Below are 27,647 nucleotides of genomic sequence, written 5' to 3'. Positions count from 1 at the left end.
AACTATAGCCATGAAGCTAAAAATACATGAAGTATTTTTCTCAATGCAAATCCCTCATCAAGAGTGGGGTTGAACACTTGATCCTGACCTCATTAGTTGTATATTCTAATCAATTGGCCTACCCAGTGACATAAAATTTTTGTCACACCTTTGTTTTCTCTAATAATTAACTATTTATGGAGCTACATTATGGTACCATACTGCAACAGCTGTGATTAAAAAGAACACAAGAAGACTTGAATTACACTTCCATCTTTGGCATTAATCAGATTTTTTTTTTTTTTTTTGATTACTGTAGACAAGTTTCAACTTTGCTAGATTTCAGTTTCTTTAATTTTGATGTGAGAAGCTTTTTCTACTTCTCACATTTTATGAAATTTGTTACCCCTTTATATGAAGTAGATTAAATTTTTATTTAGTAACATTTAGAGTCAAACAGTCTTTTTATGCCATTAAGTTATATCTATTTTTCAGGGCCTTTAAATTTAAAAATTTACAGCTGGCTTCACTATTCAAGTCACTATGTATATATTTATTGGTGACTCTGGAATGTAAAACAAATATAAAATTAAAACAGTTTAAAAAAAAAACTTAAAGTATACATTTTCTACATGTCCAGTGATTTGTACTGTATTTATTAAGCATTCGTCTCTTCTTCCTCTCAACTTACAGAATATGGCATTTCCTAAGTGACTTAACTTCTGAATGTCGGTTGCCTCACCTGTAAACATCAATAATATCTGACCTGCTTAATATGAAAACCAGTGAGATGATATATCTGAATGTTTTTGAAAACTGTAAAGCACTGTGCCAAGGAAATATATTACTAAGTGTAATTTATAAAATCACTTACAAATTTTTGCTGTCTTGAGATATAAGACAATTAAATTAGTAAAGAGGTTATTGCTACTGAAGTAAATTTAAATCTTCTGTAACTTTGTATCCAGAAGGACGTTTTTTGGCATTATCAGTTTTCATGATTTTCTGCGCCTTATTCAACACAGTAAGTTATAAGAATAAAACTAAATTTCAACATGTATAGCTCTCAACTGCTAGTTGTTATTCTACAAAGTGACTCAACCTCCTTTTAAGAGCATTTAGCAAAATATTTTGTCACTCAATGGTTGTGCCTAGCAAAGGACCCAGAGTTTGTATTAGAATGGGCTTGCTAATTATAAGTCCTGGAATTTGATGTTTCTAAACATTATTTCTATTAGCTTGAGAAAAATATAATTTTATATTTTGTTACATTTTAAAAGTGCAGTGTTTCCCTTGGTCTTGGCACTCAGAATCACTATTATTATAGGTCCACAGGTGGCAGTTGCCTCCTACATAGGTAATCTTTGATTCATCGCTTTCTTAAATTTAATTTCTAACCAACTTTTGCTAGATTTTTCCTTGCAATCATTGTCACTTTTGCCTTTTCCTACTTAGACTACACCTGAATAATTTCATGACCAAGCTTTTTTTGCTACTTTGTTTACTTGTCTTCTCCATCCTTACTTCTCTTAAGATTCCTGAAACTTTATTTTCACCCTCTCATTCAGTCATCAATAGTATTTAACAATACCACATTACATATATAATAAAATCCAAACTCTTTAATGTAATATTCATGAACTTCCTCGATATTGCTGCCATCTCTGTTTTGTTTTGTTTTGTTTTGTTTTGTTTTTGAGACAATCTCTCTCTGTTGCCCAGGCTGGAATGCAGTGGCGTGATCTCGGTTCACTGCAACCTCTGCCTCCCAGGTTCACGCCATTCACCTGCCTCAACCTCCCAAGTAGCTGGGACTACAGGCGCCCGCCACCATGCCTGGCTAATTTTTTTTTTTTTTTGTATTTTAGTAGAAACGGGGTTTCACCGTGTTAGCCAGGATGGTCTCGATCTCCTGACCTCGTGGTCTGCCCACCTCGGCCTCCCAAAGTGCTGGGATACAGGCGTGAGCCACTGCACCTGGCCCTGTTTCTAATTTAATATTTCACCAATCATCTTTTTGCTTCCCAGTTTCATTCATATTTGTGTCACTGGCATATTGCTTCACACATAGTAAGTGCTCAACAAGTATTTGTTACACTGAATTGACTATTATGTGCACTTCCAAAATAGATTGTTCAATATTTCATGGACACACCCAACAATTTCCCATTTCAGTGCTTTCTCATATGTCATCTTTTCCTCCTGGACTACTCCATCTCTGCCTATCCCATTTTTATTGAGGCTTCGCATCATAATTTAAATAACAGCTATTCTATTAATCCTTTTCTAATCTTGTCCTTTAGAAGTGATCTCAATATGTAAAATTCCTATCATAGTTATTCACAGTGGCTCTCTAGCAATACATACCTCATGCTTTCTTGTCCAATAGTTCTATGAATGTGTGTCTTAATTCCCCTACTAGTGCTTCTGTTCTTCATGTATAGCAAGACTTCAGTAAATATATATCAACAAATGAATAAACAATCAAATTTAACACGAGATTGAAAGTTTCTTCAGATGTAAAGTGTCTCCTGCACAGTTTTTTTTGTGTGCAATGCATATAAGAAGTCATTGATAAATGTGTGAATGAATGAATGATTTGAGATGACATGAACCTAGTCTAGCATGTAGGTTAGTTATTTACACGGATGTGGGTCAAAATGGGGTCTCCATATAATAAAGCAAATATATCACCTACCAAAAAAAAATTCTTTTTTTTAGACGTACAGTGCTCATATTTGAAAACTATCATTGGAAACATTTGTTTGGATTTTACCTTTCTTAAAATTTAGAATTAAAAAAAACTTAGGAAAAATATCATTATCCAGTGTTCATTGCAGCATTATTCTTAGAATGAAAAAATAAATTAAAATATTTTCCGTGGATGCTTTGTTTGTTCTGCATATCATTGGAAAAAATATATTAAATTCATTGCCAAGATGAGATCTAGGAGATCTGGCAATGTGGGACCCTTAGGATTATAGTATGACATGTTTATTATTCAGGGTCTTCAGAGAAAGAGAATCAATAGACTGTACATAAATAGGGCAAAAGATTTGTTTTAAGAAGTTGGCTCAAACAATTGTGGGGCCTGGCAAGTCTGAAAAATCTCAGGGCAAGCCATCAGGCTGCAAAACCAGTGAAGGGTTGATGTACTTTTTAAAATTTGTTATTTTTGAGTCAGGGTCTCGCTCTGTTTCCTAGGCTGGAGTGCAGTGGCGCAATCATAGCTCACTGCAGCCTCAAACTCCCATGTTCAAGTGATCCTCCTGCCTCAGCCTCCCGAGTAGCTAGGACTACAGGCACTTGCCACCATGCCTAGTTTTTTTTTTTTTTTTTTTTTTAATTATACTTTAAGTTCTGGGATACATGTGCAGAACATGCAAGTTTGTTACACAGGTGTACATATGCCATGGTGGTTTGCTGCACCCATCAACCCATTGTCTACATTAGGTATTTCTCCTAATGCTATTCCTCCCCTTGCCCCCCAGCCTCCAACAGGCCCCGGTGTGTGATGGTCCCCTCACTGTGTCCATGTGTTCTCACTGTTCAACTTCCACTTATGAGTGAGAACATGTGGTGTTTGGTTTTCTATTCCGGTGTTAGTTTGCTGAGAATGATGGTTTCTAGCTTCATCCATGTCCCTGCAAAGGGCATGAACTCATTCTTTTTTGTTTGTTTTTTTGAGATCAAGTCTCGATCTGTTGTCCAGGCTGGAGTGCAGGTTCAAGTGATTCTCCTGCCTCAGCCTCCTGAGTAGCTGAGATTACAGGTGCCCGCTACCATGCCTGGGTAATTTTTGTATTTTTAGTAGAAACAGGGTTTCGCCATGTTGGCCAGGCTGGTCTCAAACTCCTTATCTCACGTGATCACCCGCCTCGGCCTCCCAAAGTGCTGGGATTACAGGCGTGAGCCACCGCACCCGACCCTGAACTCAGTCTTCTTTATGGCTGCATTGTATTCCATGGTGTATATGTGCTACATTTTCTTTATCCAGTCTATTATTGATGGGCATTTGGGTTCGTTCCAAGTCTTTGCTATTGTGACTAGTGCCACAATAAACATATGTGTGCATATGTCTTTATAGTAGCATGATTTATAATCCTTTGGGTACATACCCAGTAATGGGATCGCTGGGCCAAATGGTATTTCTGGTTCTAGATCCTAGAGGAATCACCACACTGTTTTCCAAAATGGTTGAACTAATTTACACTCCCACCAACAGTGTAAAAGCGTTCCTATTTCTCCACATCCTCTCCAGCATCTGTTGTTTCCTGTCTTTTTAATGATCGCCATTCTAACTGGTGTGAGATGGTATCTGACTGTGGGATTTGCATTTCTCTAATGACCAATGATGATGAACTTCTTTTAATATATTTGTTGGCCACATAAGTGTCTTCTTTTGAGAAGTGTCTGTTCATATCCTTTGCCCATTTTTTGATGAGGTTTTTTTTTCTTGTAAATTTGTTTAAGTTCCTTGTCGGTTCTGGATATTAGCCCTTTGTTAGATGGATAGATTGCAAAAGTTTTCTCCCAAAAATATGGAATGCTTCACGAACTTGCCTGTCATCCTTACACAGGGGCCATGCTAGTCTTCTCTGTATGGTTCTAATTTTAGTATATGTGCCAGAGGTGAGCACTAATTAAAAAAAAAAAAAATAGAGACAAGGTCTCACTATGTTGCCCAGGCTAATCTTGAACTCCTGAGATCAAGCAGTCCTCTCACCTCAACTTCCCAGTGTTGAGATTACAGGTGTGAGTCACTGCACTTAGCAGATGTTGTGGCCTTGAGTCTCAAGATGCAGAATTTCTTCCTCCTTAGGGGACCTCAGTCTTCCACTGATAGGATAAGGTCTACTCATAATTATAGAGGCAGTCTATTGTACTCAAAGTCTACTAATTAAACATGTTAATCACAGCAAAACAAAAACAAAACCAAAAAAACCACAAAATCCCTTCACAGCAGCATCTAGATTGCTGTTTGACCAAATATCTCATTACCATAGCCTAGCCAAGTTGACACATGAAATTAACCATCACTCATGCATTTCAAAAATTGACTAGGGGTAAGTAAAAATTACCCTCTCTAAAAGAGGCATGCACTTGCCATTTCACCACTTTCTATTCCACCTACTTTGTGAATTTAAAGTCATCTTCCTCGACCTTGTACGTATTTAATTTTATGACCCCAAATGTGTGTTGTGATATTACTTATAAAATGGATGTTTGTACACATATACATATACTGTAGCCCCTGGCTACCTCTCTAACCTTATTTCTTAACATGTTTCTACTCTTGGTTCACTCTAGCCACACAAGGTCCCTTAATAACTCAAATATTCTAGGTGTGCTCCCATCCCAGCGCCCTGCCATGTGTTTTCTCTGCCTGGAGTGTTCTACCCCCAGAATGTCACATGAGTCTGTTCCTTTACTTTGTTCAACTTTCTGCTTCAATATCACAACATCACACTATCTAAAATAGCGTACCTTGTTACTACATCACTCTATTTGTTACCCTCCTTTATTATTATTTTTTTCATAATAGACAAGCTTACACGACACTGTACTGTGTTTATGGATTGTCCTTTAGGATTTTGTTTTTTTCTTCCTACTGAATCTTATACCTGAATCACTGCTTCGCACGTCTTTGATGCTCAATAAGTGTTTTGAATGAGTGAGTATGTATTAATATATATATGTGCTTAACCATTGTGATACATTAGAAACTTAACAGCAGGTTGCCTGGGAAGTGAGACTGAGTCTAACAGTCAGATTTCTTACATTCATGGTAAGTGAGAGAAGACTTTAACTTTCCTTTCATACCCTAATAAAGTGTTTGAATTTTAAAATTTTTTATGTACATGTATTACTTTTGTATATTATATCAATGAGTTTGTAAGTTTTGAAAAGACTCATGCGTGGTAACCTGCACAAATTAAGCTTAGTGCTTAGAATTGATAATGAAAAACTGATCCATGTTTTGGTATATCTATTTATGACAATGTGATTAATTTTTTAAATAGATTTTATTAGTGTTGTGCTTTACAAAAGGCAGGATTTATAAGGGAATTAAATTCCAGAGTAGACTTTATTCACCTGTGTTATGTAAAATATACATGTAAATGATAACTTCACTTACATTTTATGTTTGCCAAATATTTTTAACTGTTTTTGAAGGTATTTTACATGGCAGTATTTCAAGCACTTTTTAAAAGTAAAATAAGATGTTAAAAAAATACTACCAACTTTAAAAGAACTATTAACGTAACATTCTTCTTCAACTTGATGTAGAAACAGGGTTCTGTGACTGGTTAGAGATGAAGAGGGTGCCTTTTTAAAATAATTCAATACTGTGAACATTAGCTGTAGTCAGAAATGATAATGAGAGGAGAGAATTCCTTCGTATTTCAATAAATTTCACTCAGTTTAATTAGGTTTATTTAGTATATTTTAATTATAGATGTTTTCTTTTTCTTTACATGACACATATGCATTAATAAATGAATTAAAGTTTTTTACTGAATCTAAACTAGTTAAAAATTTTGGCAAATGAAAATAATAGCTAATAATTGAAGACCTTTGTTCAGGACATTCTGATTCATTAATTGCAAAAACAATAAATGTTAAACATACAGTACAAGATCTAATAAACTGAGATCTTTAAGCTAGTTTTGATTTCTATAAACTTTCTAATGCCACTGCTGTCATAAAAAGCTTAGTAAATATTGACTAAGGATGATGATGACGATCCAGCAGTATTTTTAAGACTGGGTGGCACTGGCAGTACAGTCAGATATCCGGGACTTAACGTTGTTATTTTGCCATGAGGCCCTTTCACCTGGCCCTCTCCCAAAAGGATAAATGTTTACCTATAGTTAGGCATTTAAATGTGTAAATATTCCAGATTCAATTATATGTGAGGTAGCTAGAGTTTTCATTCTTTAAATCATGAACTAGTTCTCTAAAGTTTAAATGATTTACAAGTTTGCAAGGGTCAAAATAGACTTGACTGAATGTTTTCCCCATAATTCCAAAAATATTATTTTATAAGCCAGTTCAGTATAAAAATATTGTGCCCCACTGACTATTCCAAACCTAAAATATTTGTGAAACTTATGAATTTATTAAGGTTTAATTTACTATTCTGTTTAGCTGTTAAGCTTTAAATGTTGTTGTATAGTATGTCTTGTTCTCTTCAGGCTTAAAAGTGTTTTATGACAATCAGTATTCTATTAATGTAGTTCCAGTTATTCCCCAAATATCTTCTAAAACTTCCTGGTTCTAATTGAATCACAACTAAACAATATTCAGTTACTATGTAAAACAATCAGGAAGTTCAAAAGCCTAGAGATAGGGACTGGTTTTTTAGTTTAGTTTTATTCAATGTTAATCTGATCAAGATTTTCATTTATTTTAACCCATGGAAAGTTTAGTTGTCCTGTCAAGCTTGGTTAGCTGTTCTAAACTATAAAAAAATAAAAATTTTTGAAAAAATGATATGAAAAAAGGTGAGAATTGAGATTTTGTCCTAGAAAGTTGGACACACTGTTGACTTAAATTATAATTAATAATGAAGAAAACATATATTTCTAAATCCACTTTCATTAGGTCTTCGTTCACCTTTTCACTTGTAAAACTTTTGTTTTCCATTCATTCTTATGTATGATACAGTGTTTTAATTGAGAGCTAACACCACAGTAAGACAGATGGTGCAGGTTGTGACTTTCTAGCTGAGTGACCATCTACAGGTAATTAACCTCTCAAAGCCTCAATTTCCTGACCTGCAAAATAAGAATTGTAATTATACCTGCCTCATATCATTGTTTTAGAATAACCAAATCAAATAATGCATGTACAATGCTTTATACAGTACTTGGGTACACTTAGGTGTACCCAAGGTAACCCATTATTATAATCCCTATGTTGAGTTTTTATTGTTATCATTAGCTCTTTTTTGAGAATCTGTCAATACATTTATAACTTTTTTCAGCATTTTAGACTTTAAATACAATATTTTGTGAACACAATATGCAATCATTTGATTTTTCTTTAGGAACAAGTTTTTATTGTAGTTAAGATGGTTGATTTTTTTCTTGTGAGGCATTTAAAAAATATGTTGTCAAAATGGCATGCTTGAACCTGGATTTGGCCCTTTTTGATTAACAGTTTGTTTTCAGGAGTTGTTTATTCACACAGCAACATTTTAATGTTCAAAATATATTGAGAAATAGAAATCTAATAATTTCATCACTTTTCCCCAACCTATGAAAAACATGTTTTCCAAAGAGTACAAATTCAAAATAATAACATTTTCTTCAATGTTTTGTGTTAAAATTTTTACCCCAGAAAATACAGATATAATTTTTAAAGCTATGTTTGTAATTCTTTCTATCTTGTATCTTGGAGTTTGATACATATGTTATTTAATCCCTTCAACATCCTTGTAAGGCATCATCCCTTTTTGGAGAGAAGAAAACTGAAACAGAGAGAAAACTAACATCCCCTAGGTTACATTAAGGCCATTGACAGAGGCATAAATATTACCTAATCCTCCTGATAGCTGGGCCTTTTACTTTACTACTGGACCCCTTCCTCTACCCTTGCCTCCCTCAGAAATACTGCTGAAGCAAAGCTGGTACTTCAGCATTATTTCCCTGATTTGGATATGCCTGACATGTTTATTGCACATCACTGAGACCATGTTAAAAGCTGGTTAACGCGGTAAAAGAATCTGACCTGCTTTGGAGTTTAACAGTCTTTGTCTATGTTCAACCAAACTGTACAAATACAACCACAGTTGATGTCTGGATTTATAGACTACCACTGATTTTTTTTTGAACCTTTAAGCTCTAGCATTATATCATATGTTAAACTACAAAAACTAAATACTGTGCCTAACAGCAATTTTATCCATATAATCATAATAGTTTATGTTTATTAGTATGTTGTAGTGTTAATATTATTGTTTTATCTATGCTGTAGCACAATCACTAACCTAACAACAATCATATTTAGTAGTAACCATTAACCAAATAGCTATTTTCAGTTGTATATGAATTTGTTAAGAGCCTGCTGTGTACTAAAGACTGTGCAGACTTTTGTGAAACATAGAGTTAACAGAGGATAAGATGCAATTGCTACCTTAAAATAGATTATAATCAACTGGAGAAAAAAATATATACTAAAAATGAACATACATTACTATGTGCTGTTAAATGAAATACTTGGACACTTCCATAGCAAGTCACAGAAGGGAGAGATTCTTCTAGGCTTGAATAAATTTCACAAGATTTTATGGAATACTTGAGAATTGAAGTATATGAACCAATAAGGCTCTGATAGAGAGGAGAAGGAAGAGGGCATTCTAGCCTGGAAGAACAGAATAAGGAAAAGTAGAGGTTTAATGAACATACTGTGTTATATTATGGAATTAAGAGAAAATTGCAGGAATTTTATTGTTAACATGCATTTAGTTTTTATTCTGTTTCCTGGAGAGCCTTGGGAATATAGAGCTTATTCTTTGAAGCATTAAAAATTAAACTTATACTCAGGCCGGGCGCGGTGGCTCAAGCCTGTAATCCCAGCACTTTGGGAGGCCGAGGCGGGTGGATCACGAGGTCAGGAGATCGAGACTATCCTGGCTAACATGGTGAAACCCCGTCTCTACTAAAAATACAAAAAAAAACTAGCCGGGCGTGGTGGCGGGCGCCTGTAGTCTCAGCTACTTGGGAGGCTGAGGCGGGAGAATGGCGTGAACCCGGGAGGCGGAGCTTGCAGTGAGCCGAGATCACGCCACTGCACTCCAGCCTGGGAGACACAGCGAGACTCCGTCTCAAAAAAAAAAAAAAAAAAAAAAAATTAAACTTATACTCAAAAGAAATGCTTCAATACTTTATATAGAATTTAAAGCATCTTAAAAGCCTAAATACATTTTTGAAAAGCTTATTATGGAGAATTTGGGACATATACAAAAGCCTACAGAATGAACTCTGCATGTACGCATCACTTGCCCCTGAAAACATCAACCCCTAGTCAATCAGATTTCATCCACACTCGCATGCATATACCCCCACTCTCTGGTATTATTTTAAGGTAAATCACATATATAATGTTACTTTACTTACAAATATTTCAGTATGTATCATCTAAAAGATAAGGACTCTTATTTTAGCATAATCACAATACCATTAACATACTTAAAAACAATTTAACAATAATATATTTTATTTAATAAATTTATTTTTTTGAGACAGGGTCTTGCTCTGTTGCTCAGGCTGGAGTTCTGTGGTGCAGTCACAGCTCACTGTAGCCTCCCCCTCCAAGGCTCAGTCTCCTGAATAGCTAGGACTGCAAGCTCACGCCACCATGCCTGGCTAATTTGTTGGGGTTTTTTGTGTGTGAAGACAAGGTCTCACTATGTTATCCTTCTGGTCTTGAACTCCTGGGCTCAAGTGCTTCTTCCAGCTCAGCCTCCCAAAGTGTTAGGATTACAGGCATGAGCCACTACACCTGGGCTAACAATAATTTCTTAATATCATCAAATACCCACTCAGTGCTAAAACTTCCAATTGTTTCATGTCATAATGTCTTACTAATTTGTGTTAATCAAGATTTAAATAAAATCCACATTGCAATTGACATATATACATTTTTATTATATAAATTTATGTGGCACAAGTACAGTTTCATTACATGCACAAATTAAGTGAGGGTCAGATCAAGGCTTTTAGGGTATCCATCACCTGAATAATGTACATTGTAGCCATTAAGTAATTTATCATTATCTACCCCCATTGCACCCCCTCACCTTTCTGAGTCTCTATTGTCTATCATTCCACTCTCTATGTCCATGGGTATACATTTTTTAGCACCCAGTTATGAATGAGAACATGCAATATTTGTCTTTCTGTGTCTGGCTTCTTTCACTGAAGATAATGACCTCCAATTCCATTCATTTTGCCCCCAAAAAACATGATTTCATTCTTTTTTATAGCTGTGTAGTATTCCATTGTGTATATAAACACCATATTTTCTTTACCCAGTTATCTGTGATGGACACATAGGTTGATTCCATATCTTTGCCATTGTGGATTATGCTATGATAAACATACGAGTGCAATGTAATGATTTCTTTTCCTTTGGGTAGGTACCAAGTAGTAGGACTGCTGGATCAAATAGTAGTTCTGTCTTAAGTTCTTTGAGAAATCTCCATACTGTTTTCCACAGAGATTGTCCTAATTTACATTCCCACCAATAGTGTATGAGTTCACTTATGTCTGCCAACACACCAGCATGTTATTTTCTGACTTTCTAATAATGGCCATTCTGAGTGGTGTCAATAAGAATGTCTCATTGAGATTTTAATTTGCATTTCTCTGATGAGTGGTGATGAGCATTTATTCATACACCTATTGGCTATTTGTATGTCTTCTTTTGAAAAAAATGTCTATTCTTATCAACTGCCACTTTTTAATGGGATTATTTAGTTTTGCTGTTGTTATGTGAGTTTCTTGCCCTTGCCAGATGCATATTTTTCAGATATTTTCTCCCATTCTTCAGGTTGTCTGTTCACTTTGTTGATTATTTCTTATGTTGTGCAGAAGCTTTTTAATTCAATCAAGTCCCATTTGTCTATGCTGTTGTTGTTGTTGTTGTTTGTGCTTTTGAGATCTTAGTCATGAATTATTTGCCTAGGCCAGTGAACAGAAGAGTTTTCCCTAGAATTTCTTCCAGGATTTTTATAGTTTTAGGCCTCACATTTAAGTATTTAATCCATCTTGAGTTGTGTTTTCTATATGGTGAGAGATAAGGGTCCAGTTTCTTCTGCATATGGCAATCCAGTTTTCCCAGCACCATTTATTAAAAAGGGCATCTCTTCTCCAGTGTACATTAGTGTCAATTTTGTCAAAGATCAGTTGGCTGTAAATATGTGGCTTTATTTCTGAGTTTTCTATTCTGTTCCATTGATCTGTGTGTCTATTTCTGATATAGCCTTGTAGTATAATTTGAAGTCAAGTAACATAATATACTGTAGAAAAGCCTCTAGTTTTGTTTTGTTTTTTGTTTTTTTGGGGTTTTTTGCTTAGGATTACTTTAGTTATTCAGACTCTCTTTTGGTTTCATAAGAATTTTAGGATTGTTTTTCCCAATTCTATGAAAAATGATGTTGGTATTTTGATAGGGCCTGCGTTGAATCTGCAGATTTCTTTGGGTAGCATGGTCATTTTAATAATATTAATTCTTCTGACCAATGAGCATGGGATGTTCTTCCATTTGTTTGTGTCAGCTACAATATCTTTCTTCTGCGTTTTGTAGTTCCCCTTGTAGAGATCTAGGCCACCTAATATGCTGGGATTGCAGGTGTAAGCCACCATGCCCCACCCCTGTGGATTTTTCATAGATGCCCTTTTATAGGTTGAAAAAATTTCCTTCTAATTCTACTTTAGGGTGTGTGTGTGTGTGTGTGTGTGTGTGTGTATGTGTGGCTATTGTAAATGGAATTGCATTCTGGATTTGGCTGTCAGCTGGATGTTATTGGTGTACAGAAATGCTACCAATTGTTGTACATTGATTTTGTATCCTGAAACTTTAGCGAAGTTGTTGATTACTTCCAGGAGCCTTTTCAAAGAGTCTTTAGGGTTTTCTAGGTATATAATCATATTATCAACAAAGAGAGATGGTTTGACTTCTTCTTTTCCTATTAAAATGTCTTTTATTTCTTTCTCTTACCTGATTGCTCTGACTAGGACTTCCAGGACAATGTTGAATAAGAATGATGAGAGTGGACATCCTTGTCTTGTTCCAGTTTTCAAGGGGAATGATTCCAATTTTTGCCCATTCAGTATGATGTTGGCTGTGGGTTTGTCATAGATGGTTCTTATTATCTTGAGTTATGTTCCTTTGATGCCTAGTTTGTTGAAGATTTTTTATCCTGAAGGGATGTTGAATTTTATCAAAAGCTCATTAAACCTGCACATGTACCCCCAAATCTAAAATAGAAGCTGAAATTATAAAAATAAATAAATAAAAATTTTAAAAAATTGTTACTGAAGGTACCATTAAAAAAGAAGAAAATAACCTTTGCAATAGCATCAAAAAGAATAAAATACTTTGGAATAAATGTAAGAAAATTATCGCAAAAACTTATGCTTTGAAAATGACAAATACATGGTTAAAGAAATTAAAGAAGATCTAAATAAGTGGAAAAACATCTGTGTTCATGGATCAGAAGACTTTATACTGTTAAGATGATAAGAATCTACAAATTCAATAAAATTTCTCAGAATGCTAGCTAACTTCTTTGTAGAAATTGAATTCTAATTCTAAAGTTCGTATGGAAATGAAAGAAATCCGGAATAGCCAAATTGATCTTGAAAAAAAGAGCAAAGGAGGCAGAATCACACCTCTTGATTTCACAGCTTACTGCAAAGCTACACTAATCAAAACAATGTGGTATTAGCATAAGAATAGACATTTTGTAATTGAATAGAATTGGGAGTCTAGAAATAAATCCTTAGTGTACATGAAAAGAAATAGAAACTCTGAACAGTTCAATATCCATTGAAGAAATTGAAGTCCAAAGCAGGAGGAGCTTTAGGCCAGGAGTTTGAGACCAGTCTGGGAAACACAGTGAGATCCTATCTCTACTAAAAATTTAAAAAATTAGCTAGGCATGGTGGTGTGTACCTATAGTTCCAGCTACTGGGGAGGCTGAAGTGGGAGGATTGCTTGAGCCCAAGAGGTCGAGACTGCAGTGAGTTACGATTACATCACTGCACTGCAGCCTGGGTGACAGAGAGACTGTCTCAAAAAAAAAAAAAAAAAAAAAAAAAAAAGGAAAAAAAATGAGAGAAGAAGAAGGAGGAGGGAGAGAAGGAGGAATTGAATTCATAATTTAAAACATTTTGCAGAGAAACTTCAGGCCCAAGTGTCTTCATGGTGAGTTTTGTCAACCATCTAAGGAAGACATAATAACAGTCTTAATACAAACATTTTCAGAACATAAAAGAGGATGGAACACTTCCCAACTCAGTCAATAACATCTGTTTTACATTAGTATGAAAACCAGATGAGGGCATTACAAGAAATGAAAACTGAGGCCAAAGTCCTTCATGATGATGGGCTCAAAAAAAAAAAAAAAAAAAAAAACCCTCTACAAAAACTAGCAAACCAAATCCAACAGCATATATAAAGGGTACTGCAATGCTAAAGGTGGCAATGCAAGGTTGGTTTAACATCTGAAAATCAATGTAATTTACCATGTTAACAGAATAAGGGAGAGAAAATAATCATTTCAGAGGATGCAGAAAAAGCATGTGATGAAATTGAAAACCCATTCAGTTGTTCAGTCTGACTGATAAAGAACATTAGGAGAAAATTTACAGCTATGATATTTAATGACAAAGGCTCAATGATTTCTATGTAAGATCAAGAACAAAGCAAGGATGATCTTCTCACTTCAACTTTCTGTAGGAACCGATAATTATTAAAAATTGGAAAAATAAAGCTGCTTTTATTTGCAGATGATATGTTGTACACATCCTAAGGATTCCTGTGGATTCTTTAAAAGAAACTGAACTTTTAAATTTCCTTTTCTAATTGTTCATTGCTAATATATGGAAATACAGTTGATTTTTACATATTGATCTGAATTAACTTATTCTAGTAACATTTTAAAGGTTGCATACAAAATTATGAGAAATTTAAGGATGAATTTAACACTGTAGTCTGAAAACTACAGATTGCTGAAAACAATTATGGAAGACCCATGTAAGGAGAATTACGTAGTGTTCATAAATGGGAACACTCAATATTGCTGTGGTATCAGTTCTCTCCAAATTGATCTGTAGGCTATATATTATCCTAATAAAAATTACATTTGTGTTTACTGTAGATATTGACAAGCTAATTCTAAAATTTATATAAAAATGCAAATGATTAGAATTGCCAAAGCAATTTTATAAAAGACACAGTTGGAGGAATACCTGATTTCAAGATACATTCTGTAAAGTCACAGATATCAAGACATTGATATTAGTGAAAACGTAAATGTACATATAGATCCGGAGGATAAAAGAATCCTACACATATATGGTCAGTTTATCTTCAACAATGAAGACACGGCAATTCATAGGGAAAAGGCCACCATTCAAGAAGTAGTGATAAAACAAGTGGATATGTAAACAATTATATGCAAAAAATTAACATTAACCCTAACCTCACATCCTTCACAAATATTACCATGACAGTTGCTTTTTCTTATTTTACTTTTTATTCCTACACCTAATATACTATCTGGCTGATAGTAGGTGCAAAGTAACGGTTTGTATAATAATAAACAACTACACTCTAGTTCTCCTAGTTTCTGAATCTAATTTCAGTGAAAGATGCCCATCACACTTTTAGGAGGCGAACTTTTATGTTTTATCTTCAAAAAGATATAACCAAATTAGACTGGTTCTAGTTCCCTCATTTTACTGTGTCAATCTGGGTAGCTTTCCAATCATAGCTCCCTGAGGCACTCACCAGGCACTGAAATGCTTTATAGCTTCACAGATATTTCTTTGTGTCATTGCGTTTGTATGTATTAGAAACTGTAAGAATAAGAACATGTTAAATTTAAATAGAGGAACAAGAGGCAGAACAATGATATGTGACTGTAGATAATTCAATGCTATTTGTTGATAGTGCTCATTTGAATTTTACTCCCACTGGCAGCTAGAGTCAACATGACTTATACATTTATCTTAAATACTTTAATTCCAGTCAGCTGTTTTTTTTTTTTTTTAATAATATAGATGTAATGTGACTTTTATTTTGCTCAAAGAACTTAGAAAATATTGGTACCTATCTTTTTAATGTATGGGTAGGTAGGCAGTTATGAATGTTGGTAGGTGAACTAAAGAGATCAGATGACTTGGCCATTGACACAGAAGAGCAAGATTGAAGCCAAAGTTCAGGACTCTTGACTAATTTTATAAAACAAGCAGAAAGACTGCATACTTTTGAGTACCTCTCATTACAGGGCTGCAAACTGGATATGCTCTTAAAGACAGAAATAAATAGTCTGACCAACCAAAACAAAAATATTTCTCTCCAAAACTGTGTTTCATAATTGTTACTTCAGTCACTGCACTAGTGAGAAAACCCCAGTTAGGTGCTAATAGTCCTTTATAACCCTTCAATACCTGCCAATCTTCCTTTAAAGGGGAGTCTCTGCACTATAGCACTAGCAGCCATAGCCAGTGTGGGCTAATGCAGGAGTGTAGAGATCATTGCAGAAGGCAGCACAGAATCTGAAGTAGGAAATGTGAATCAATATATCCTGTACATGCTACTTAGTTTGAAACTGGTATTTGTAGTAGTTTATTTGTAAAGTGCCCACAGTATCACTAGCAAGAAATCCTGTTTGTTTTCATTGATGTTATTTTAAATAGGTTCTAATACGTAGCAAAATTCTTTTTACTTGCCAAACTATATTTATTTATTGACTTTTTTTCTTCTTGAAGGATTGTTTTATTTGCCAATAAATAATTACAGCTAGCAAAAAAATGAAACTAGCAGTTTTCAAAGTCTTTTTTTTTTTTTTTTTTTTTTTTTTTTTTTTGAGATGGAGTCTTGCTCTGTCGCCCAGGCTGGAGTGCAGTGGCTGGATCTCGGCTCACTGCAAGCTCCGCCTCCCGGGTTCACGCCATTCTCCTGCCTCAGCCTCCCGAGTAGCTGGGACTACAGGCGCCCGCCACCTCGCCCGGCTAGCTTTTTGTACTTTTTAGTAGAGACGGGGTTTCACCGTGTTAGCCAGGATGGTCTCGATCTCCTGACCTCGTGATCCGCCCGTCTCGGCCTCCCAAAGTGCTGGGATTACAGGCTTGAGCCACCGCGCCCGGCCCAGTTTTCAAAGTCTTAACAGTTCACTTTATTCCATAGCATAAAGTCTGAAAAATCTTTACAAAGAAGCTAATGTCGTCGTTTGCTGTGCTGTTGTCTTTTAAAATCAATGAGGTGGGGTTAAGCAAGAGAGTGCAAGGGTAGAGAAACTTTTAAAGATCTTAGAGAACTAAAAGTCTTACTTTATACTGTTAATTATACTAAAAAACCAAACAATCTCAAATTTCAAAATCAGCACTCTGCTGACTCTTTCATATGTATAGAGGTCACTCATAGTTTTCGCATTAATTAATATTTTCTGGTGAACATATAATGTGTTCAAATTCCATGACAGACAGTTTCTTTTATGTCTTCAAGTTTGAGTTTTTCAGGTATTTATTTGTACATAACTCTTCAAACATTTCTAACTCATTTTTGACTCTTTGTATCTTCTCAAGAACTACCTTAAAATAATTTCTGGTTTATGCCAACAAAGAAGTGAATGGCAGCAAGATCACATTCTTCCTTCTGTCACTTGAGAAGTGTTTTTTACATTCCATACATCAGTACTTGATCAGACAGGTTACTAAAATTTTTGCCATGTCAAAGGCATTTCTAAGAATCAATAGCTTTTTCCATTTTCTTTTAACCTCCCTGTTAAGTTCTGCAGTTGATATTACCAGTAAAAAAAAAAAAAAAAAAAAAAAGGAAGAAATCTTTGGCAGAGACAGTCCACAAAATAATTTCAAAAAAGTACTTAAATAAAACCTACATACACTCAGACTATAAGTAATTATGAGTATAAACATTGACATAATGTAGACTTGTAGAAAACATATAAGTCTGTAAAGAATTTATATTGTCGCAAATAGTTCTGAAAAGTATTTAGCAAACTGAATGGAGATGAAGAATTTGATTTTTATCATTCACCTGTCCTTCAGTGGAATTAATGAAATTATTCATTGCTTTAATACAAGTTGATGTTAAGTTTTGAAAAGTAAGAAGCAATATTGCTGACCATGCTAGCCATGTGGTATTCTAAAATTACAGCTCCTTTCCTTTCCTTTGGATTGTATTTGTCAACCCTGTGCCAAATAGAATGTTCTTTGGATCAAGACAAAAGGATTTTTAAAATACTTAACCAAGTACTTAAAATTGGACCATATTTGGGGTTTTTTTTCTTACTTGAGCCATGACTTTCTTGTACCGATTTTTTTTTATCCTGCCTGAAATTTCTGATTACTTTTTTTTTTTTTTTTTTGAGACAGTGTCACTCTGTTGCCCAGGCTGGAGTGCAGTGGTGCGATCTCAGCTCACTGCAACCTTTGCCTCCTGGGTTTAAGTGATTCTCCTACCTCAGCCTTCCGAGTACCTGGGACTACAGGCATGCGCCACCATGCCTGGCTAATTTTTGTATTTTTAGTAGAGACAGGGTTTCACCATACTGGCCAGGCTCGTCTCGAACTCCTGACCTCAACTGATTTGCCATCCTTGGTCTCCCAGAGTGCTGGGATTACAGGCCTGAGCCACCTTGCCCGGCCACCTTTCTTTTTCTTGGATCTTGTGCATCATTATTTCAGCTCTTCCCATCCTGTCACTCTTAATTTCTGTTTTATGAGGTCTCCCTTTACATCAGGGCAGTCCATCTCCCTATTGCAATCTAGACCTGTGTGTGGCTCTCCAGTCTGCTGCACAGTTGTCATCCTAGGATTTGTCTTCTCTTCTGCATTGGTTTTGCTGTGTCTCGGATTCTGTATCTTCTTTCTTGCTTTATTTCCCCTTCAAGAAATTTCCAAACAGAGAAGTTTTCTGAATATAGAATTCATATTTTAACATTACATCCTTTCAAAACTTTTAAGATGTTATTCTTTCTCTTTTCTTGCTTCTAGTAACTGATTTCAGAATGAATCAATCTTCTTTGTTGACTTTTTCTCATGGAAGGTAATTTTTTTAATCTCAGTGTTTTTTTCAGTTTGGTATTCTCAAATCTGATAAGGAGGTATCTGAGAATGGATCTTCCTTCATTTACTGTGATCTCCACTTATAGATGCTTGCAACTTGAAGATCTTTGGCTTTCATCTCTGAGAAATTTTCCTTAATATTATTTGATAGTTTTCTCTTTCGTTTTTCCCCTTGGTGTATCTCTTTCTGGTATCCTAATAGCCAGATGTTATACTTTCTGGACAGATTCTTTCATCCTTAAATTTCTGATACATGGACTTAGAAATTTCTTCAACTTGATTTCAAGTCTTTTTTATGAATGTTTTTGAAATATTGTATAAATATAAAGTCATATCTATTTTTTATGGAGGAAATAAAGTATTTCCTCATTGTTTTTAAGTAGCATTTCATTTCCTAGCATAGAATAAGTTGTCTATGGATTAAAAAAATTTTTAAGAAGTCTTGTACCCTGATAATGTAAAATATTCTGTATTCACTTAAAAATTTAATAAAGTGGTATTACAATTGTATTTATAAAGTTAATGCAGTCTTAATATTATAGTTTTAAAATAGGAATATTATTTGTTTCCTCTACTCAAATTATTCTAAACATTTATTTTTAAGATCTACATCACATTTATTCATCAAGATTGGTATTTTCTATGGAGTTCTTGACACCTCTTCCCCAGGGCAATATTAGCTACTTTGTGCAAGTTAAGCTTCTTCCTTGTTCACCTTTGTATCACCCCCTACTTCATCTCTGTACCTTATCTCCACTGTCTTGCACATCGATGTAGGTGCTCAACTAACATTTGTGGAAGAGAAAGAAGGCAGGTATTGAGATGGCCTTATTAAGTGTCAGAAGCCAGTGTTTCTTCTACTTGTGTTTTTTTGAGAATTTTAAAAAATAACTTTTTATTTATAAATGAAAGATAGTCTCAAATATGATGAGGCTTTTTTGGTTTAGAAAAGATTGTACATCAAAAGGTTTGCATATTCTTATCATGGACAACACATTCACATGCCATTTCGGGTGGGTCTGTTATTCTTAAACAATGAGCTTTTCTTTATAACTGTGATTCTTATACATGGAAATGGAGCTGATTCTCTCTCATAATCATAGGATTGTTTAATGAAGAAATACATTTATGATAGAGAAAGAATTGACATCCAATTGATTTTTAAAATCAAAGTATGACTTAAAGGATTATTTTTAAGGGGGAACCTGTAGAAAGTAAATATTCTGCTAAATTGTATTTGCCAAAATATATCAAAGAAATCATTATGAGCCTTAAGGTTCTTTTGTTTATTCTCTTTGCCTAGCACTTGACCATTAAGGATTTGAGATGAAGAGAAAGAGATATGGCTACTAAAAAGTCTCTCTTTTCAATGCAGTTCTAATAACAAAGTGTGAAATCTGGGACTCAGCCAAGTGTTACTTATTAATATCTTAAAGTGATTTTTAAGTGTTGCATTTTTAAAAATTTAATATAGTAGAAAAGCATCAATTATAGAAATAGTTTTATGGGTATGAACAACAAATGAAAACTTGATTAAAGGTGGCCATATCAAGCATTCTTCACTTGAAGTATCTTGCCAGCTTCTGAGTAATGCTTTGATTTGGTTTGAACCTTTTGTATGCAACAATTTTTAATGCAAGTTACTACAGTTCTTTCTGAATAATATAGGTCATGAGAAGTTCATTTGTAGGTGGGGCAGCTGTACTACTTTGGGGGACTGTCTTAATAGATCCATTTCATTAATTGTCATGAATTTTTTATTAACAAAACCAGTACATCAGGTTTAGCCAGCTAAAAACTGTTCTCATAGTTGTTATCTTTATTGTCAGAAAGAATATTGTGAAAATAAGGAATTACTGCACATGCTTTAACTCTTAAACAGAAGAACGGCACTATCCATGAAAAATAACTTAGGGGCATATTATCAAGTTGACATACAGTGTTTTCAGTTTTGCAACTCCCATTAACTTTAAAACCTTGTGCTTTAACTTCAGTGTCTTCCAGTTAGGAATAATGCCAGAGCCGTCTGTTAGGTACTCAGAGTTAATGGGATTAATGTCAAGTAGCAGGATGTTCATTCTCTCTTCCTTAAGCTTTATTCCTTAGGTATTTTTAGATAAATGTCCTTCTAAGGAATTTCTTTTAGAAACCAGGCAATGGTATTAAGAAGCAGCAGTAATGGACTGGAAAATGAATGATATTAGGATGTGCATTTTATTTACCAATGAAAGAAATTTACTTCAATCCCCATCTGATAATCTTTATTATTAAGTCATACATAGAGCTTTAAAAGTATGATTTTTTTTTAACTTCAAGAAGTCTCAAGAGATTTCTTAGACATATGATAGGTCATTATATTGTTAGCCATATTCTTTGTGTCTTCAAGGCCATAATCACTTTTTACTTCCTACATCTTGTGAGATAATTAGTAGCATGAATTATCTTTATTTAAATGGTTTTACAAGTGAAACAGGGAGGTGCTTAGTGGTTGTTTCAGGATCTCATAACTAATCTTTGATACAGTACTTAATAGAACCTGGAATTTATATTTATACTCATTGTATTTGATTAAACATTTGTCTTATAAAATTTTAAGGTTGAAAAAGTCTTGAGAAAATCATGTTTTGAAAAACAAAAATCATGTAGTCTTTGGAAGAAGGCATGTTATGGCTGGAATCCTGGCTTCACCCTTTACCTGCTTGACTCTGAGTAATTATTTGACCTCTTTAGCTCCATTTTCTCATTTTAAATGGAATGGTAACTACCTTTCAAAATTATTGTACACATTGAATACAATGTTTATAAGTGCCCAAAAAAGATACTCATTAAAATAATTAGTGTCATTTTAATATAATCTACACATTTGGAATTAGACCTTAAAAAATAAGTTAAACAGAATTAGCCAAAGTAACATGATTTGTTAGTGACAAGCTTGCAATTAGAACCAAAGCATCCTAACCAAAACCAATATTCTTTGCAGATGTATTCTTTTATTTATTGAAATTATCTAGGCTATTTAGTCAGTTACTCATTAGTGAAAAACACACCGTTCAGTATCATCACTTTTCTTTTTTCATACCCCAAATTCATTCATTATTTGAATGATTGTCATTTAGGCCAGAATTCCAGAAGTTTTTCTATGTGTGTGATTTAAATAATCTGGTCATTTTTAGAGGGATACTATCAAGCTCTTTTATAATCAGAAGTTTTTCAGCAGCTGTTTATGAGACTCTGCAAAGTGGATCTAGTTAGCCTTGACCTGGAATAAATAAGGCATTGACACACTATGTCATACATTTGCCCCAGTGTCAATATCTGCTGATTCATGGAGTCATGTTCTATGTACTGGCTCTGCTCATGACCTGTGTGCCCTCTGACTAGAACTGTGCTCATGGCTCCAGATTCGTTACTCCAGCTGGATTACAGGCCTCAGGGTACTCCTGGAGTTTGGCCTTCTCTGAGGCCAATCTTCATTGGCAGTCTTGATGTGGATCTTCTAACCCTCAATTTCCCATACCGTCTAGGCAGTTTACCACAGAAGGTGTAGTGATAGTGTTAGCTAACACTTACATAGACCTTTAATTTTGTCAGTTCTTTTATATTTATAATTTGAGCTGATGCTCATAACAGCTGTGTGAAATAAGCAGTATTATCTGTCTTACAATTGAGAAACCTAAAATTCAGTTAAGTAATTTCCCCAAAGTCATACTGATATTGAATGAAACAGCTCAGGTTTTTACAAATCCCATATTGCTTTCACCTTTCAATCATGGTTCATGATCCTGCTGCTGACAGTTGATAACAAAAGTATCCTATTATAAAAACACAATGAAAATATATAAAGTGACTGTTGTGATATGAGAGGTTTCATCATATGAAGCATAAAGAAGCATGTATGTATAAATCCATGTGGGAAATAAAGTATTGTCAAAGTGTTAATTAGGGAATAAATTTTACTTCTCTCTTTTTTCTCTCAGTACTGAGCACATGGGAGGCAGCCGATGATTGTTTCTGATTATTTCATTTAGAATACCAGAAAAAGGACAATGTCGATTATAAAAAATTCTTACTCTGATATATTGTGACCATCTTATAGGAATTTTTTTCACTGTTTGTGATAATAATTATCATATGTCTTTTCCTTGAACTGCCTCCATATACTCCTCTGGATTTTTTAACCCCAGCCTATATGCTGATGACTCCCAAATGCAGAAGCCACATCTCTCTCTCTTTAATTTCAGTTTGTATATCAAAACTATCTGCTGGACATTTTCAGTTGATATTTCATGGTAAACCTAATTCAAAATGTCTAAAATAGAAGGCAGCAATGTCCTTTTTAAAACTGCTCTTTCTTCTGAATTACTATGAGTCAATAAATTGCATCAATTTTACTTCTTAAATATTTCTTGAATCTGTTTTCTCTTTTTATTGTTAATACTAATATCCTATTCAGATCTTTATTATATATTACTTGAAACTACAGAAATAGCTCCCTAAATAATTTCTCTACACCTGATTTGTTCTCTTCAAATTCATTACTCACTCTTTCTTGACTGCCATTTACCTTAAAACCATTCAATAATAGTCTTCCATTTCCACAAGATAATATTATAGTTTTAAAGCCTTCTCATTATCTAACTCATGACTGCCTCTTTGTCTTCATCTTTTACTCTTTCCTTGTCGTGTACTTGAGGCCAAACTGCTTTAGTTATCTGTATACTGTTATTTTTCTCACCAACATACTTTTGCTCATGCTGCCTCATGCTTTTTTTCAGGAATTGTTCTCTTGTAAATAACCTACTGCCTCTCTCCCCTCTCATTCACCAGTCAAATTAGGTGTGCATCTTCTCTGCTCCCAAAATCTATTATTATCTGCCTTCTCAACTTGCACTTTGAGTTTCTTAAGGCAAGGATGCTCTTATTCAGTTTATAATTCTAGGGCAACTAATGTGTTTATATTATAGGTATAAATTTTTTTCATTCATGCACTTTTAGAAATTTGGTGGTGTTCTGTGAAAATTACATGATTTTAATTTTTAAAGTGTATTTCATTGTGATGTCAATAATCTCCTTAATAGCTCAGATTTAGTAAGTCTATGTTTACCAAATTGGATTTATTATATTTGTATGTTATTTTCCCATTAAATAAATTATTTGTTACATTCTGTTATTCAATATGTTTCAATAGATTGCATAAATATAGGATTGCTGACAGCATTATTGTAGAATCCTTGGTCTTATCAATATCATGTAGAAGAAAATATAGGTTTCTTCTACATGACGTTAATGTTGGTAACTTTTTTGTGAACTCATCATACTCGTTGCAGGAATAAAATAAATAAGATGTAGGTCAGTTTTCAGTCCTTTGCCCATCCAAATTAGTCCTCTTTCCTATTTTCACTAATTGAATATATCTTTTAAATAATGTATATTTCCTTGAATGGTTAACAAGATCAGATAGATATTCCTCAACCTAAATAAATGTTGCTAAATTATACCTGTCCATAGTATATTCCTCAGATAAAGAACAAATTATAGCCTGGGACCCTGTTCATACTTATATTATGGGTAAGTTCTATACAAAACCATAATAGGCACGTATTAAATGAAAAACAAGCTTATTGTACCTATGAATTTTTCAGATAAAGGAAATACAATTTTTATTAGTGAAAAGATCCTAACATTCTTTGTAAGGTCAGCATCATTGCCATCTTGCCCTAATCCACTATTTCAATCCCAAGCCAGGTAAATATGGAATTATAAGGGCAATAAATATTACCCTGTTAAATTAAAATTTAATTTAATTTAAATTTGCTTGTTAGATTGACTTATGTGTTTTTGTTATTGACTTGTTTCAATGAGATCTCATAGTTGTATTTGTCACTTCCAAAAGTAAATTTCATAAAGGCAGTGATTACCAGAAGGTAGACAGAGATATTGAAGTGCTACAAAATCTAATGTTTATATTTCAGACCTTTTCTTAATATGAAAGAAGCTCATTCTACTGTTATTTTCTCATAAAAATATAGAATCTTTTGGAATAAAGTATGAACATATGAAAACACACTCTACAGACAACCTTTAAGGAATTGTTTTTACAGTTGACTAGTTCTTGATAATTGTAACTAATATCCTTTTTAATATTTGCATAATAATTGGATATATCTTTACTATTGAAAAGGACATATTGCAGCAATATATACTTTGTTGATAGAAAATTTATTTTAGAGCTATACATGATGTAAAAAGACCCATCGTGAAAAGATAAAATTTGAAATAAAGCATTTGTTATAAAGAATTGGCATCTGGGGGCTTTGGTGTAGAGTACAGAGTAGAAAATTCATGAGAGATGAGAGCCTCTTAGACCAGGGTAGTAGATGAGCTCTCCAGAAAGGGACTTTACCTGCACGTGGGTGTTTCCTAAATCTGGATAAAATCTTCATTCTGAAAGTACCACAAAAGTAGCATTCTTGATCTTTCTCATTCATTGGTCTTTCCTTAATGCCTAGAACAGTGTCTGGCACAAAGTAGGTGCTCTGAATAAATGAGAATGGACATGCCTTCAACCAGACTCAAGAGTTTCCACATACTGGGTTTCCAGCAATCAGAAAATGGGTTATTCTTTTCCTGGTTGCACAAAATACATAGCAATAGTGAGATGAGCACACTATCCTTTCCTCAAGATAATATTCTCTCCCTCACTCACCTTACTCTACATGTTGGTACTTGTGCTCTACTCTGCACATTTCTATTTAGGACTAGCCATATTTGCAATCCCATAATGAACTAAATATTTTCAGCAAAGATTTTCTCATACCACCATGCTGATATACATGACCTTTTCTACCTGAAACGCCCTTTATTTTTCCTTGTTTGATTAACTCTTACTCCTTTTTCAAGACTTAATCTGGATTAGGTGCTCCTTGTATGTATTCCTATATGTTCTTGTTCTTGTCTTTTGTAATTACCCAAATCAGACAATTTCTGAGGAAACATATAACTAAATCACCTATAGTATCACACCACAAATTATTTGGGTTCACAAGTTACCTAGCTGAAGCATTTGCTGCCTACAAGAAACCCACCTCATGGGTAGACACTCATATACTCACACATGGGTAGACACTCATACACTCAGACATGGGTTGAAAAAGATATACCATACAGATGGAAAACAAAAATGAGCAAGAGCAGCTATACTTATATCAGATAAAACAGACATTAAATCAAAAACAGTAAAAAAAAAAAAAAAGATTAAGTCATTATATAATAATAAAGGTTTCAATTCAACGAAGAGATATAACTATCCTAAATGTTTGTGCACCCAGATTCATTAAACAAATACTCCTAGACCTACAGAAAGAGATAAACAGCAATAGAATAATAGTGGAAGACTTCAACACCTCAATGACAGCACTAGATAGATCATTGAGGCAGAAAGTCAACAAAGAAATTCTGGGCTTAAGCTGAGCTCTAGACCAAATGAACCTAATAGACATTCTCAGAACATTATACCCAACAATGACAGAATACACATTTTTCTCATTTGTACATGGATCATTTTCCAAAATAGATAATATATTTGGCCACAAAGCAAGTCTTAATAAAGTCAACAGAATGGACATCATACCGGTATTTTCTTCTTGGACCACAGTGGAATAAAACTAGAAATCAATACCAAGAGGAACTATCAAAACTATGTAAATACACTGAAGCCAGTCACAGTGGCTCATGCCTGTAATGCCAGCACTTTGGGAGGCTAAAGTGAGAGGATCACTTGAAGTCAGGAGTTTGAGACCAGCCTGGCTAACATGGCGAAATGCTGTCTCTACTAAAAAAAAGAAAATACACACACACACACACACATACACATACACACAGACACACACACACACTTAGCTGGGCCTGATGGCACATGCCTCTAGTCCCAGCTACTTAGGACGCTGAGGCAGGAGAATCACTTGAACCCAGGAGACAGAGGTTGCAGTGAGCCAAGATTGTGCCCCTACACTCCAGCCTGGGCGACAGAGCAAGACTCTGTCAATAAATAAATAAATTGAAAATAAACAGCTCGTTCCTGAATGGTCCTTGGATAAATGGTGGAATTCAGACAGAAATTTAAAAGTTATTGAAACAAATGAAAATAGAGACACAACGTACCAAATCCTCTGGGATACAGCAAAAGCAGCACTAAGAGGAAAGTTTATAGCGTTAAATCTCTACATCAAAAAGATAAAAAGGTCTTGAATTAACAACCTAATGCCACACCTCACCCCTAGGAACTAGAAAAACAAGAACAAACTAAATCCAAAGCTACCAGAAGAAAAGAAATAACAAAGCTCAAAGCAGAACTAAATAACAGTGAGATGAAAAAAATGAACCAAAGAATCAACAAAATGAAGAGTTGGTTATTTGAAAAGAAAAACAAAATTAATAAATGACTAGCTAGAATAACCAATAACAAAAGAGAGAAGATTCAAATAAGTACAATCAGAAATGATAATGGTGACAATACAACTGATACCACAAAAGTACAAAAGATCATCAGAGATACTATGAATACCTCTATACACACAAACTAGAAAACCTATAGGAAATGGATATATTCCTAGAAACTTACAGCCTCCCCAGATTGAACCAGGAAGAAATAGAAACCCTGATCAGACCTGTAATGAGTAATAAAATTGAAACAGTAATGACAATGTTTCCAACAACAACAAAAAGCCTAGTACCAGAAGGATTCACAGACAAATTTTAGTACATGTACAAAGAAGAGCTGGTAGCAATCTTCTTGAAACTATTCTAAAAAGTTGAAGAGGAGGGATTTCTCCCTAACCCATT

General features: G+C 34.4%; 1 protein-coding gene and 1 non-coding gene across 22 annotated transcripts in view; one reads left to right on the top strand and one right to left on the bottom strand.

Annotated features, from left to right (window-relative positions):
- LOC105478006 (mirror-image polydactyly 1) overlaps positions 1-27,647 on the top strand; it is a 402,680-nt gene that overhangs the window by 245,210 nt on the left and 129,823 nt on the right. Inside the window, exon 12 of one of the 21 annotated variants that reach the window (XM_011734963.3) lies at positions 673-810. The exons of the other annotated variants lie outside the window; for them this stretch is intronic. Within the exon in view, the coding sequence (XP_011733265.2) occupies positions 673-727 (55 nt within the window). The 3' untranslated portion in view covers positions 728-810. Of the gene's footprint in view, positions 1-672; positions 811-27,647 lie in introns of those variants that run through there. 21 annotated transcript variants of the gene reach the window in all.
- LOC112425969 (U6 spliceosomal RNA) lies at positions 4,515-4,619 on the bottom strand. Its single transcript, XR_003017202.1, has one exon. It is a non-coding gene; the product is annotated as a U6 spliceosomal RNA (small nuclear RNA).

This window comes from Macaca nemestrina, chromosome 7, assembly GCF_043159975.1.
Source record: "Macaca nemestrina isolate mMacNem1 chromosome 7, mMacNem.hap1, whole genome shotgun sequence".
In the NCBI taxonomy this organism is placed as follows: Eukaryota; Metazoa; Chordata; class Mammalia; order Primates; family Cercopithecidae; genus Macaca; species Macaca nemestrina.
Note: the sequence above shows the minus strand (reverse complement) of the source record. Positions and strands in the feature narration are given on the sequence as shown.